Raw genomic sequence first — 16,848 nt, 5'->3', positions numbered from 1 at the left:
ATCTATCCATCCATCCATCCATCCATTCATTTATCTATCTATCTATCTATCTATCCATCGATCTATCTATCTATCTATCTATCTATCTATCTATCTATCTATCTAGTCGGGTTCCTTGTTTCTCTCTCTCTCTCTCTCCGGACTTCCCTGTCTTTCATCAGCTGCTTCAGATCTTCAGGATCACAGTTGCCGTCATGTGTAATTTGCTGGATGTCCGTGAATCTAAGTCGTCCTGTGCTCGTGCACCCATGCCGTGGAGTCCACAGCAATACATTTCTCACCAGCTCTTGCTTGCTCCTCTAGTAGTGATCGGCAAATTGTAGATGTCGCTCCCTGATGGTAGTAGATATATTACTTACCTAAATGTATTAAAAAAAGGGAGGAATTATTTTCTTTACGTTACATTATACTTTTGCTCTGACTCGTCGCATACATGATTGAAAATTGAATTGTATTATGCTTCTATTCTAACCATTCTAAATCTGGGATTAGTTTGATTCAATTCCATATCTGCGGTTATTTTAATTCTTAGATAACCATTTAGCTGTGATAACCCGAAACGGATACTCATATGCACACATACAAAGAACGTTGCTTTATATATATATATATATATATATATATATATATATATATATATATATATATATGGTTGTCAGTCGACTTGGAATAAAAACGCTAAAAATGTTGGAACATTTGTTTTTACTGCCAGTTTTCACATTGAATAATAAGATTTAAAAAGGACTAGCATGATATCCAGTGTTGCCCGATCGAAGATACGCTTTAATATAATATTTTGATTCATGCAGATTACGTTTTTATTATTATTATAGAGACAATTATATATATATATATATATATATATATATATATATATATATATATATATATATATATATATATATATAAAATTCATCTGTCATCCCTTTTTTCAAAGCTGGAATCGCCCAATCGGTGACGACAAGCTTTCAAGCAAGCAAGCAACACGGGCGCGCGCACGCCCGGGTGGCCCAGAGAGTTTTATAATTATTAAGATTCAAGAACTGACATAGATAAGGACATCGGATTAAATGTACTGATTTCAAATCTGTAGTTATTTTATCTGAACTTATTTGCCACCAGCTGAAGTGGGTCTCTTGGCTTCATTTGCTTGGAGGCTCTACACTGCTACATACTAGTTTGGGATCTGTTCTCAGTAATCATTCTGATGGGAACTGAGTCATTTCGGTTGCCTTTCATCTAACAGGCTGAAATATTGGTTCCAAGTAGTCTCCCCTATTTGGAGAGCAGTTAGTCTATTGCATACGGCCCAGATAATTTTTAAAGTCCTCCTTCTCTAGGGAGGCTGAATTGATTGTCCACACCTTCCGACTTTGTGCCACATCTATATGTAGTGGAAGCAAAGTAAGAAATAGGAGCAAAGTTTAGTATCTGTTCTGACATTACACTTCACTTTTCCTGTCCTCAATCAGTGGAGGAGAAATCCTTTTAGACTGAGATAATTTTTATTTTGTTCCTATTCAGAGTTCACCTTTTGGGGGAGCTTGATTTTTCCAACATTAAAAACCGATCTTGTGTCTAATCCTCGTGGGGAGGCAAGTAAATAAGAACTAAGTGTAGTATCTGTTTTGATGATTCACTTCGTATATTGATTGTCTCCTTAGTAAAACTGAGACACTTTTACTTTTGTTCAAATCTTTTTGGAGATCTAGATTTTCCCCACGTTAAAAAAAAAACGATCTTGTGTCTAACTCTGCCTTCACGGAGAGACAAACAGGAACACCCGATTTCTCAAAGTTTTCTTTTATGTACCTCAGTTCAAACGAGAAAAAAGTTTTAAACTTTACAATCGCGATAAAACAATTGAAAAAAAAGTTTCATGTTGATGATGATCGTTATCGGTTAGAAAATAACCGGAACGTTAAAAACAAATATAAACAAACAAAAACAAAGCAATTGTCAAGTGTGAGATTCGAACCCCGCACAATGGCATAAAATATTACCACTGAAGACACACGATTTAGTGATACGGCTACTGATGAAATGAGACTATTTCGCTTATTTAACCTACTTAAACTGTTCATAAGTTGGGCGTAGTGATACAAAATTCAAAATCTGTTATACTTCTTCGCATAGATCTAAAGTGTTAGATTGTCTAAAATAAATGAAAATAAAAATGTTTCATTTTTTAATTAAAAAAAAAATGACAAAAACGTACGATGATTTGACCAAAAGAAACAATGTTGACTTATTTTTATATGTTCACTATTTTATATAGTTAAAAGGTTTCAGATTATTATAAGTGCGTTGTTCTGTTGGATTATAATCTCCATCTTCATCTCTCTATATAATATTGTGATTGCAGAAATTCCACTGTGGACCAAAGTAGCTTATGTCCCTGATAGTAACCTCTTACATCAAAGTAGAAATATACCATGTTTGGGGTGAAAATGTAATTTTAAAAAAAGTGCTGTAGGTTTGCAATAACATGTCACATACAAATTTATTAAGTTTAGACTGTTAGCCACTATCTTATGTAACTTAAGAACATTTTAGACACATTTAGTCGTTATAATAATATCCTACATTTCTATCCTAGGAACAACACCATCACAATCGCAGCATCTTTAGAGGTAGTAGTTCCTATTTTACCTCTAAATATTAAGTTCTCCTACCGCCCCAATCAGGACCGGGAGGAAATATACAAATTCTACAGATATTGTGCTTGCACTCTTCGTAACATAAACTCATAGGCATAACATAATCTTTGTATTTCCTGATTCAAAAATAAAAAAAAATTCTCTCTTCTCACATTCTGCACATTCTCATTGGCTGAGAGTTGACAATTCGATTATTTCGGAATCTACCTATTGATAAATAAACAGACGTTCCAGAACTTTTCAAATATGCCGGCATTCTCTACAATAAACAAAAAATTAAGTACTCATAAACTTACACTTACCTATGCACACACTCACAACACGCTACAATCCGCCCCCCCCAAAAAAAAAACCCTGAAAAATAAATATGTACGGTACCATCGTTTATTTTCAATTTCCGAGCGGCTTAGCGAACCTTACAATATGCAAGTGTTTTTTTCTTTTCTGTTAGTTTGTATTATAACCTGACGTTTTTTTCTTTTAAATTTTTTTACACATTTGCCTGCACATTTACTTTTAATGTCGGCGATTTAAATTACTTTCATATTTTACTACAATTAGCTAGATTTCAATCATGTTACTTAACTTGTCGGCATAGGTTTTTTTACTACAAGAGAGAGATAGAGCGAGCAAGCGAAAGAGAGAAAGAGAGATAAAGAGAGAGAGAGAGTTGGGAAGAATATGTACAGGTAGAGAGATAAAGAGAGGGGAAATTATAGCTGGGTAATTGTGCATAAAAACAGACCCTTACTTTCAAACACGCTGACAGGTCTGTCAATTAGGGTATGGAAGCACAAAATGGATACAATACTTCCGCTATTTTTCAAAACTGCTTATATATATATATATTTGGCAAGAATAGGATAATTTCGTTAATATATTTTTTTATAAACATAGTTAAGTTCTTTTAAGTATACTTTATTTAAATATACTTTATTTAAATATACTTTATTTAAATGTACTTTTTGATTTACATGGACTTTATTTAAATATACTTTATTTAAATATACTTTATTTTAATATACTTTATTTTAATATACTTTATTCAAATATACTTTATTTAAATATATTTTATTTAAATGTACTTTATTTAAATACACTTTATTTAAACCTGCGCAATTTATTACAATCGTGGCCGATTTAAAAATAAATGTTTCGCCAATATCATCTACTGGATTCGCACTTATAATGTTGTTTGAATTTAATGTTTTTTAACATATGTGAAATATTCACATTTTTAAAACTGTTAAACTATTTTATAGTTAACTATATTTTATCTTTATTTCCCCCTTATAATAAAATATATGAAGATAAGTAAACATTTTTATCAATTGATTTTTTTAAGTTTTAATCGCATATCTTTTCGAATACCTATATTTATTTAAGTATATATGTTATATAGTTTGTCAAATTGTTCAGATAGTTGAAAGAGTTAATCTTTGCAGATTCTACTAAATTCCTCCGTCAATATTGGGTCTAAACACTTGACATTTTAGATGCAGGTAACTTAGACATGGATCAAACATTTCATTTAGATTTGAAACCAAAACAATAAATTCTAAGGGGTCAGAATTGGGGTCGAAGGTAAAAAAAATTACCCCTGCGGTCTCTACGAAATTACTCAGGCAAGTTTTGGTCTAAATATTTGAAATTATTCACACATAGGATAAACAGATAGAGCCCGAGCAAAGCCAGGCTGAACTGCTAGTATATAAAAACCTATCAAAAGCTTGCCCTATATCTGAATACACTCTATCTAAAATTTCAAATGTTTAGACCAAAAATTGGGTGAGGTCAATTGTTTTAAACTTTGACCCCAGTTTTGACCCCTTAACATTTATTGTGTTGGGCTCAAATCAAACTAAAAAGTTTGATTCATGTCCAAGTAACTTACATCTAAAATTTCAAGTTTTTAGACCAAAAATTGGCAGAGAAGTTTGGTAGAGTTTTCAAGGGTCAAATCGTGAGACTTTGACCCATTGACAGCCAAATTTCTTGGCGAAAACCGATTCAAAAGATTTTCCCAAATCTTGAATCTGTAGACTGAAAATTGACAGTTATTTGATAGGGAAATGTTCACACACACACACACACATAAACACACGAACAGACAATTTTAGTTTAATATATATACTAGCATGGGTGCCCGGCGTTGCCAGAGTGTTTGGGTGTGTGTGTCAAGCAAAAAAATGTGCTGGTAGGAAGGCAGGCTCGAACCCGTAATACGAAGGAGGAAAAGAACAGGGGAAACCCCCAGACGTCTTTGCTGTTACGACCACCGCCAAACCTGAAGTTGCTTACGTTAAAATTAAAGCTAGACAATTGAAAGGAGAGGATGATTTTCAAAAATATCGGCGAAAATAAAAAAACGATTCCCCCCTGTAGAAAAGTGGCCAGTTGAAGGTGAAGATATTAAAGTTTTAGTCAATTCCTATCTCTGAATACCCTTTATGTAAAATTTCCAATGTTTAGACCAGAAATTGTCTTTAGTAATTTGGTAGAGACCGAAGCGGTCAAATTTTTTTTAACTTTGACCCCTATTATGGCTCCTTAGCATTTATTGTTTTAGCAGAAATCAAGTTATTAAGTTAGATCCATGTCCAAGGAAGCTATAACTAAAATTTCAAGTGTTTAGACCCAAAATTGGCGGAGGAGTTTGGTAGAATTCTCAATGGTCAAATCGTTGAACTTTGACCCTTTAACAGCAAAATTTCTGCCTGAAAACCGATTACAAAGATAGATAGGTAGATAGATTGGATGCAATATACATTCATGATTTAAAAAGTATTAAAAAAAAAAGACTCATGCGCCACCACCGAGAATCAAAACCTAAACGTTCAGCTCACGATTTATTTTGCCTCTACCGTCAATGTTTGGACTATGAAAACATGTTTACTGCAAGGCTAAAAATTAAAATACGAACCAATACCTACTACGTTATGTATTCGTAATGCCGGCGTTCGACCTTCACCTCGCAAATTTCATTTTTTTTTTTTAATTTTCACACTTTTGAACCGATTTTTCCGGGCTAAAACCCAAATATAAAGTTTTGCATGGATTCAAATACATTATATATGAAGTTTCATGTCTGTAGACCTAAAACACTAGGAGGAGTTTGGTAGGCGAAATTTGTTAAACAAAAATATATACGTACTAGCATTTCAGCTTGGCGTTTCCCGGGTGTTTGGAGGTGTATGTTGAGCAACAAAACAAAGTGCTAGTAGGAAGGCAGGCTCGGACCCGTACCGTGAAGGAGGAAAAGAACGAAAAAAAAACGTGACGTCTTTGCTGTTACGACCACCGCCAAACCGGAAATGACGTAGGTTTTAATTAAGGATAGACAATCGAAAAGAGGGGATGTCTTTTGAAAATATCGGCGAAAGAAGCAACCTCTCCCTGTAGAAAAGTGCCAGTTGAAGGTGAAGAAATTAATTTTTTAGCCAATTTTTCGGTATTTTTCGTCTGAAGGATCGAACTTCATAATGATACTGATCTTGTGAAAATCCATCGCCTCTGTCAAAAGTTTTAGGCAGCCATGAAAACATACATACATACATTTATATATTGATAGCTCAAATTTTTGACACAAACCGATTGAAAACTTTGTCCTATCTCTGAATACCCTGTATGTAAAATTTCAAATGTTTACACCAGAAATTATCTGAGTAATTTGGCAGAGACCGCAGAGGTCAATTTCTTTTTAATTTGACCCCTATTATGACCCCTTAACATTCATTGTTTTGGCCTCAAATAAAGTTATTCAGTTAGATCAAGGAACCTATGTCTAAAATTTCAATTGCTTATACCAAAATTGTCGGAGGAGTTTGGTAGAGTTCTCAAAGGTCAATTCGTTAAACTTTGACCCCTTAACAGCCAAATTTCTGGCTGAAAACGGATTACAAAGATTTTCTCAAATATTCATACTCTGTATATCAAATGTAGAGTCTGTAGACTAAAAATTTACAGAGTTATTGCGTAGGGAAATGTACACAGACATACAGACAGACACGTTCACTTTTATATGCATAATAGCATGGGTGCCCGGCGTTGCCCGGGTGTTTGTAGGTGTAGGTTGACCAAAAAGAACAAAGGTCAATTTTTTTAACTTTGACCTCTATTATGACCTCTTAACATTTATTGTTTTGAGCTCAAATCAAGTTATTAAGTTAGATCCATGTCCAAGGAACCTATATCTAAAATTTAAAGTGTTTAGACCCAAAATTATCGGAGGAGTTTGGTAGAGTTCTCAAATGTCAAATCGTTGAACTTTGACGCTTTAATCGCCAAACTTCTGGCCGAAACTAGGTCACATTGATTTTCCCAAATCTCAGTACTCTGTATATCAAATTTCGAGTCTGTAGACTAAACATTGACAGAGTTATTGCGTAGGGAAATGTACACAGACACACAAAAAGACAGACAGACACACAGACACACAGACATACAGACACGTTCTGTGTGTGTACATGTCCCTACGCAATAACTCTGTTAATTTTTAGTTTACAGACTCGAAATTTGATATACAGGGTACTGAGATTTGTGAAAATCTATGTAATCGATTTTTGGCCAGAAATTTAGCTGTTAAAGGGTCAAAGTTCAACGATTTGACTTTTGAGAACTTTACAAAACTCCTCCGACAATTTTGGGTATAAACAATTGAAATTTTAGATATAGGTACCTTGGACATGGATCTAACTGAATAACTTTATTTGAGCCCAAAACAATAAATTTTAAGGGGTCATAATAGGGGTGAAAGTTAATAATGTTTTTTTGTTTTGCTCAGCATACACATCCAAACACCCAGGCAACACCGGGCACCCATGCTAGTATATCTATACAAGTTAACGTGTGTGTGTGTGTGTGTCTCTGTGTGTGTCTGTTTGTGTGTCTGTCTGTGTGTCTGTCTGTGTGTCTGTCTGTGCGTCTGTGTACATTTACCTACGCATTAACTTTGTCAATTTTAAGTCTACAAACTCGAAATTCGATATACAGGGTACAAGTTTGGGAAAATCCGTGTAATTCGTTTTCGGCCAGAAATTTTGCTAATAAGGGGTCAAAGTTCAACGATTTGACCTTTGAGAACTCTACCAAACTCCTCCGACAATTTTGGGTCTAAAGAATTGAAATTTTAGTTATTAGACATGGATCTAACTTAATAACTTTATTTGAGCCAAAAACATAAAATGTTAAGGGGTCATAATAGGGGTCAAAATTAATAAAATTGACCGTTTTTTTTTTTGTTTGTTTGTTTTTTCTTTTTTACTCAGCATACATCTCCAAACACCCGGGCAACGCCGGACACCCATGCTAGTAGTTAACTGAAGATGATTACTCCATTAGAAAACCGAAGCAATTAATAGGGAATTAATTAAAATGAATGTTTAAAAAAATATGCAAATTAGCTAGATCTTTTGTTTGTGAATGCAATTCTACAACCCATATATAAGAAAATTGTATTTTCTTTTGAAATAAATAGAAAAGTGTTTTTTTAATATGAATATCAATACACACAAAAGAAAAAACGTATTTATAAGAGTATAGATTTTTATAAATAAGATGAATTCTCCTAATTATTTTACTGAAATTAATTACGGAGACAAATATTCAACTTTGCATTGCAATTCATTTTTCAAATACACCTGAGTCTGAAATACAGAAAGAAAATTTATCTTCACTAAATAACTTCTAAGATGGTTTCAAAACAATTATTTAGAATTGAACTTACCAACTGAGGATGTTTCTGTGTTTGTTTATTTGTTTTCTTTACACGAGAGGATTCAAGAATGAGTTTGTAATTTTCGTGTTTGTGTTAAGTAAAAATGTCCAATCTTTGACAAAAGAGGAAACAAAATGTTCAGAAATACGTCCAAATACGTAACAAATATTCTCCAGATACGTCCATTCAATCTGTGCCTTTAAAAGTAATTTCAAACTCAAGTGTGATGGATTAACACGAATGCCATTTCAAACGTAAATGCGAGAGTAAAAGAAAAAGTATTTTCAACTTCCGTTTGTCTATCAAACCTACGTTTGAAATAAAAGTTGCGGTGATCTGCTACACTTAATCCTGAAATAGCATTTTCATTGGTCTGTCACACTTGAAATTGAAATAGCATTTTCATTGGTCATTGACAGGTAAAATTGTAATAGCAGTTTCGTTGGTCTATCACATTTAAGACTGCAATATGATTTTTGTTGGTCTGTCACGCTGGAGAGTGAAATATCGTTTTTGTTTGTTTGTAATGGAAACATCAAAGATTGAAATAGCATTTTCGTTGGTCTATCGCATATCGGTCACACTTTCTGTCTGGATTAAAATAGTATTTTCGTTGATCTGTCACACTTATGATTAAAATAGCATTTCCGTTGGTCTGTCACTTTTAAGATTGAAATAACATTTTCGTTGGACTGTCATTAGTCGACCAAACATTTTGTCTGTCTGTATTTTCATCGGCATCTTACACTTATAATTGAAATACTATTTCGTTTGTCTGTCACATTCAAGATTGAATTAGCATTTTCTTTGGTATGTCATTAGTCGATCACGCATTTGTCTGTGTTGAACTGTATGTTGGTTGGTCTGTTTACACTTAAAATTGAATACCATTTAGTTTGTCTGTCACACTTTAGATTGCAATAGCATATTTAATGCTGAATGTATAAACTAAACGAACATATCTTAGAAAAGTTGTTCTTGTTTTCTTTAAATATATATCAATCTGTAAGTCTGGATTTCACATTTTAATATTATAAAAATGTTTAATCTTTAGAAGACGCCAAAAGTTCTGAAACATGCTAAAAAAATGTAGTATATATTTTATATTTCATGTGAAATTGCGTTGCATAGCACCTGCAAAAATGAAAATAATATTTTATTGTAGCGATCTTTTACTTGTGAATGTCAAAAGTGCGTACCTACATATTATTAAAGTAAAAGTTTGACTAGAAATTTTTAAAGCACAAATTTAACTCTGCTGAAAATGATAGAATTTTCGTGATAAAATGCTGTTTCATGATCTGTCCTCTGCAGATATTTGGCGGTATTTAAGCAAAAATAGCATTGTTCTAGTTAATCATTATCACTGTCACCGAAGAGGAGAGTCAATCAGGCGTATGTACAAAGTGTGATGATGCATAAAAGTGAAACCTATTTGGTGAGAGTTGAAGACATGCGCTGCATGGAGGGATGAAAATGATGTGATGGATGCATAATGTTAGTCTTAAAGATAGATTTAGTTCTGATGAACCTTAGAGACGGATTAAATCTGGATAGTATAGGGAGATGGATGCAAAACAGGAGACTTTGATGTTATGGTCACGTTGAAAGAATGGATGATAGTTTTTAGGTTAGTATAGACGTAAAATAGTGAAAACTAAGGAAAACTATGGCGAAAGTGATAACAATGTTCTGGATAGAGGGAGGGACGAATAAAAAACCTGACCAGCTGCTCAACATATGTAAAAGAGAGGTCAAATCGAATATGATGATGAAAGAATGGATGGAAGTACTTGGGTTATTAGGTGTAGAGCAGTTGGTGCAGCAGGGTTAGTTGGCAGATGTCGGCTAAGAGAAACAGGGGAGAAAGTGATAAAATGCACATGAAAGAAAGAGGGATGAATAAATGTCTGACCAAAGATAGGGTTAGTTTGGTTGTTAATTTGTGAAACCCGTCCAACACATGTCAGCATCAATACGGATATTACTTTGGGTATCCATAGTCTGTCAAGAGTAAAGGAAGCCACCCTAGGTAGAGAAAGAGAGATAGACAGAGAGCGAGAGAGGGGAGGGAGAGGCAGACTGACAGGTAGTTGAGAGAGAGGTGTGTTTAAAAAGTAATAATGAGACAGATCAACACATGCTATTTCCAACATAACTGTGACAGACCCCTCAAAAATGTTATTCCAAAATTAAGTGTTACAAAGTAATAAAATTTCTTAATAGAGATTTAAGGACGTATGTAAAACCAAAATATGTTTCAATCTTAAGTCTGACATACTGACTGAGCCTTATATAGAATCGCCCGGACGCATCTCAAATAAGATATGTCCGTTAAATCTACATGTTTATCGATATTTAAAACACTATTTCAATTTTTCTTTTCCTTTTTTGCTTCCTTTCTTTCTTTCTTCTTCCTATGATATTAAATCAGCTGCCACCGACTGTTTTTGTTATAGGCAATCATAAACGCAGCTAAAAAAAAAAGACCTTTCATTAAAAATGTTTTCTTCGATTAATTTCGTTTGTGTTGGTTGTGCCAGACTTTCATTCCAGATCAAGAAGTCCTCTGTCAGGAACATGTCTGCGAGACGTGGCGTTATCGGAAGACACTTCAAAGAAACCAGGTATGATTTCGAATTACAACTAATTTTAATGTGGTGGTTGTATTACCATACTATTGTGATCTTAAAGTTCCAAAAAGAAATAAGAGAACAAGTAGGTAGAGTTAAGAAAGTGCAGAAGAAATGTGTTACCAGATGATTTATTGAACACTTTCTGCTTAATGTTCAAAATAGAATTTATTTATAGAGGGTGGAACGATAACATTGTCGCCCTAGAAAAGACGACATGATTCCATTTCAGTTTGATGAAAACCGGTTTTCTTTTTTTTTTTTTTTGTTACAGACCATCTACTAGTTGGACAAATCCCAAGAGCGATAGGAGCCTTCTATCATGTCTATCAAAGTGACACAATGTTCAACAAGCAAGATCAGAGATGCGCCACTGTACAACTCCTGCTCTCTACCGATCCAAATTATGATAGCAAGAAAATCCTGAAAATATTGCCACGAATAACAGGGACGTGATCAGTGGGAAGAAAACCAAGTTTCCGGCCACAGTTATGGTCTTTGGTGTGGTTTCATATCATGCCACCTTACATTTTCGAAGTTAGCTTGAAAGTCAACACCAAAGTGTACCTGGATGTACTGAAGAGTATGGTGATCCCTTGGTACAATAAAGTGGTCGCTGGCATACTCTGGGCGTGGCACCAGGACTTGGCGCCGGCTCACAAGTTCAATGAGACCCAGGCTTGGCTTTAAAAGGAGTGCTATGACTTTGTATCCTTCTCTCACTGTTACCTCTCTTCCCCAACCTGAATCTGCTGGACTACTTCGTTTAGTTGTATATCGAGGACATCACCAACATGACCTCCCACAACACCAAAGCTAGCATGATTGCCGCCATCTGCCGAGTATACACCGAGCTCTCACTAGTACTTGTGGAAAAAGCATGCTTCCAATTCCTGACCGGTATGAAGGCAGGGATTGAGGCTGAAGGCGGCTACATTGAATAGGTTCCAGCTCTACTACATAATCAAATTACCTGCATTGATTTTTTAAATAAATGTTTTAAAATAAAGCTGAAGTGTTATTTTCTTTATGGTGACATCTTTATCGTTCCATCCTGTAGTCTTGATGATGTCTACTTTGAGAAATGCTGTCCATCCAACCTTGCTTTAATTTCAACATCTTCATCATCATCTAACCATCTTCCCCAAGTAGATGCAGTTCTCAACACTATATATAGTGTATAAATATCACCATATATCACCATAATAAATGCATAGCTGGTGGTAAAAAAAAGCAGATTCATACTATTTTGAACAGTGTTAGTGCAATAGATTCGATAGTGTTTGAATTGAGCATGGTCGATTGCATAGTCAGCTTTGAATTCATTAAACTAATGACTAATGGCGTCTCCCCCCCCCCCCCGATATGTGCACAGAATTAAAACTGTCCATAGCTACAAATTATACAAACAATTAAATATTTTACACCGTTCATATCATTTGGTATGGTCTTGCTTCTCAGCAGTTAAGACACGATTCCTAGACAGCTCGCCATCTCAACACGGCACTTGAATTACATTACTTGTGAGAAATAGTTCCCAGGTGTTATCAGTGTGAGATGCTTTTGCTTTACATAACCCATAATCACGCTGACACACCGGTTTCTATTAGGTCACCGAAGTTAAGCAACATTGAACCTGGGCAGTACTAAAATGGGTGGCCATTTGTGAATTTCAGGTGTTGTCTGTACTCTCCATTTATCTTGGTATTATTTCCAGTCGTCTAGCACTTCTTGCTATTGGACTCATGCATTGTCGATTCAGTAGAGATGCGGTTAGGGATTGCACAACCTTTGCTTTATAATTACTTGTGAAACTATGCTTACATGGGGTATTCATTGTCTCTTGAGACTATACAGAGGCACATGACCCATGCATTATTTATAAAGTGTTTACCCTGGAATTTCATATTTATTTAAATTTTGTGTGGTATCTTACATTAGTGATTACATATATAATTTCACTCCTTTTAGGTATCATGTTTTATCATGAAAATAAATGTATATATATATATATATATATATATATATATATATATATATATATATATATATATATATATATATATATATAGTAGAACCCTGGGATACGTCATTAAAAATTAGTAACAAAATGCAGTATAATATAAAATACACATGTTTATAATCAAATGACATCTATAATATAAATCTCACCTGTCTGTTTAAATGTATGTATGTATGTATGTATGTATGTATCTAAGCTTTCGACAGAGCCAAGGGATTTTCACGAGATTGGTATCGTTTTGAAGCTCGACCCTTCGGACGACAAATATCGAAAAATTGGCTAAAAACATTAATTTCTTCACCCTCAACTGGGCAGTTTTCTACAGGGAGAGGTCGTTTTTTTTTCGCCGATATTTTCGAAAGTCACCCCCTCTTTTCGATTGACTAGCCTTGATTTAAACATTCGTCACTTCCGGTTTGGCGATGGACGCAAGAGCAAAGACGTCAAGTTTTTTTTCACATTCTTTTCTTCCTTCGCGGTATAGGTTCGAGCCTGTCTGCCTGCCTATTACCACTTTTTTATTATTTGCTCAATGCGCACCTCCAAACACCCGGGTAACGCTGAGCACCCAGGTTAATTATAAATAACACCATAAGGTGGGGCAAATACTGTAACCAAGGGAAAGAAAAAACGTCGTATTCCACATCGTAACTTCAACAAACCGTATCCTAGGGGCACCATATCCCGGGGTTCTACTGTATATATACATTGGCCCTCGATGGTTAATTTCTTTAATTTACGTTAATTCCTTTACACTCTTTCAAATTACTTCATTTAGGCTAGTTATGTATTATGCTAAACAACATCGATGGACTTAGGGACTGAACAAGAACTGTTCAACTTAAAAGAGAGCCTAGGCAAAACCTTGACAGCATACTGTATGGAGATCAGCATAAAAAAAAAACATGAAGTAATTCGCAACAGTACCACTGGCATCAGTAAGGAAATCAATGTCAGAGGCAAAAAGCTGAAACGATCAGCAACTTCAAATACCTTGTTGTGGTTGTAATGGATTATGGACCAAAACCTGAAATACTAACAAGAATTGTGCAGATAACAACAGCGCTGACCAAACAGATGATGATGTTCGTCCATTGCTGTGAAGATTACTGTAACCAAGGAGACCACGGCTGTACATATCTGTGGCAAACAATCACTAATGAGGCAATAACAATACTTGACGTCAAGATCCAAAGAGATATCTTTCAAGGAGATAACTTATCTCTTTTACTCTTTTGTCTGGCGATGGATTCACTAAATAAACCGTCGAACGTGTACAACCTGAGCCAGGGCCGTCAATAAAGCTCAAACGGAAGAGAAAACCACCTGCTCATCATGTATCCGAGATCAGTATTTTTTTTTTTTTTTTTTTTTTACGGGGGAGTCACTGTTGACAAGGTTAAAAACCAGAATCTAGTTGTTGATATCCTTTTCAGTAAATGTGTACTTTAGCGGTGTAAATTATTTGACAGACAAAAAATTCTAAAAACTATTTATTTTTATAAAACACATTATTAGACCCAAAGGCTTAAATAAAGCCGGAAAAAAATTATTTTGATTATTTTTTCATCATTTTTTTATTAGACAAACTGTACGACATTCGAGGCCACCGTATTGCTTTTAAAATTTGGCTTTTCTAAAGTTTGACAGATTGGCCTTTTTAAAGCCACATTTGGCCCTTTTATGCTCTTTCATTTCGTTTTTGACCGCCATATAACGAAAGAGCGTAAAAAGGCCAAATTTGGCCTTAAAAAGGCCAATCTGTCAAAGCCAAATTTAAAAAAAAGAATACAGCGTACATTTGGTCTAATAAGAAATGATGAAAAAATAATAAAAATAGAAAATAATTTTCTGGTTTCATTTTAGCCTTTGGGTTTAATAATGTGTATATAAAAAATAAATAGTTTTTATAATTATTTTATCTGGCAAATAATTTACTTCGCTAAACTATACATTTACCCTTCCTTACAAACTCTTTCTCACAGAAGAGACGTTGAGAGTCTATCTATGCTCTATCCTTATTTTTATCGCAAGTGCTTGACTGAACTTCAATCTATACTACCCCCTTTCCTGTAAAACATTTACAACAAACATTCGTCTAGCTATAATCACTATCAACAATTGCCCCTACTCTTTATTTGTGCCTAAAACTAAACAATAAAATGTCTTTCCTAAAACTGCCTCGCTGTGGAACTGTATACCGGCTGATTACAACTTAGTTGTTTTCAAGTCCAATATAAACAAATTCTTGTTGAGCTACCCTTATAAATAATCAAATTTTATCCAGCTTCTACCTCTATCGATCATTACGGTGCTGTCTCACCAACTACCTTACATTCATTAATCCTAATCCTCAAATAGTCTTTGTGCCATGATAGGTAGTGATCCCTTGAAAAACATATCAGTGAGGATTCAATAGTCACCTGTTTAAAAAATTATTGCCAGTGATGATCAAAAGAAGCAGGGAGATCTGTTGCCACTTAGATCCCATGGAGCACTAATTGTTATTACAAGTGAAAATAATTGATAATGACTCGTGGGAAAACTTCTAGTGAGTAAATAATCTATTAATAAATGGAGATTTGTAATCTGTTTGTCTGAAACCGAACATATAATATTTAAGATTAATGTACAATCTTAATTCAGTGGTAGTGTGATATCTGTACTGTTGTTATACTGTCCTCCCAAGTATTACCTTCTCCTTTGTTTAAAGAATGGAATGGTGTAGAGTCTGTTCTGTTTTAATGAAACCATCTTCCCAGGCATTACCCCCTCCTTTTTGTAGAAAGAAGTAGTGTGGTACCTGCCACCCTCCTCTTAGGTATTATTTCCTGCTTTTAAGCAAAATGTTCGTTTATCTTGGTATCATCCTTTCAAGCATTATCTCCTATTATCTATGTTCATTCATCATACCATCTTCACAGGCATTACTTACTTTTTAGGGTCGGGGAGACGAACATCTAGTATCTGCTCTCTTCTTATGAGACTGTTCTTCCAGGCATTACCCTCTCTTTTGCATAGGTAGTGTAGCGTCTGTTCTGTTGTCATGAGACCACAATCAGTCGTTCCTTAGCAAATTAAACATTTACATTACATATACTAGTAAAAATATGCGACTTTGGGGGTGCATATCATGGCTAATAATAATAATAATAATAATAATAATAATAATAATAATAATAATTTATTAACTAGCAGGACCCGTGTTCCAGTGTTACTTGGGGAAAATATAAAACTTTAATGAGACTTTAATTAAAAAGTAAATAAATGGTATGATGTTTGTATATTTTTTAGATGAGGATAATTATTTTTGTATTATTTGGATCGTTTGGGCTGTTGTTCTCATTTTAGTTGGTTCTTTTCTTTTCACAACGTTTCGATCGATGTAACCTCCGACCATCTTCAGGTGCATTCACACTGGAGTTTATTGGTGAATGCACTTGATGACCGTCGGAGGTTACATCAGTCAAAACGTTGTGGAAAAAACAACCAAGATAAGAACAATAGTCCATTCAATCCAAATAGTACAAAAAATAATTACCAAGCCTCATCTAAAAAATATACAAGCATCATGTAAAAAAAAATAATGGAGTGGACCAGGATTTATTTTAAAAAAAAAGAAATAGACCTTCACGATTCACTAATAGCATCCAGTGTGAATGCATCTGAAGACGGTTGGAGGTTACATCGGTAGAAACGTTGTGAAAAAAAAAAAAACAACCAAGATGAGAACAATAGTTCAAACAATCCAAATAATACAAAAAATAAATAAACAGCATAGTATGAAAATAAAATTCAGAAAAAAAAAACATTTCA

General features: G+C 34.4%; 1 protein-coding gene across 3 annotated transcripts in view; it reads left to right on the top strand.

Annotated features, from left to right (window-relative positions):
• LOC145296802 (coiled-coil domain-containing protein 83-like) overlaps positions 1 to 16,848 on the top strand; it is a 277,113-nt gene that overhangs the window by 240,784 nt on the left and 19,481 nt on the right. For all 3 annotated transcript variants that reach the window (XM_080142876.1, XM_080142877.1, XM_080142875.1), the window contains one exon: positions 10,920 to 11,003. In XM_080142876.1, coding sequence (XP_079999002.1) covers positions 10,920 to 11,003 — 84 coding nt within the window. The remainder of the gene's footprint in view (positions 1 to 10,919; positions 11,004 to 16,848) is intronic.

The sequence above is a fragment of the Euprymna scolopes genome, chromosome 17 (assembly GCF_053919585.1).
Source record: "Euprymna scolopes isolate OS-2025 chromosome 17, ASM5391958v1, whole genome shotgun sequence".
Classification (NCBI taxonomy): Eukaryota; Metazoa; Mollusca; class Cephalopoda; order Sepiida; family Sepiolidae; genus Euprymna; species Euprymna scolopes.
This window is presented reverse-complemented; position numbering and strand designations above follow the sequence as displayed.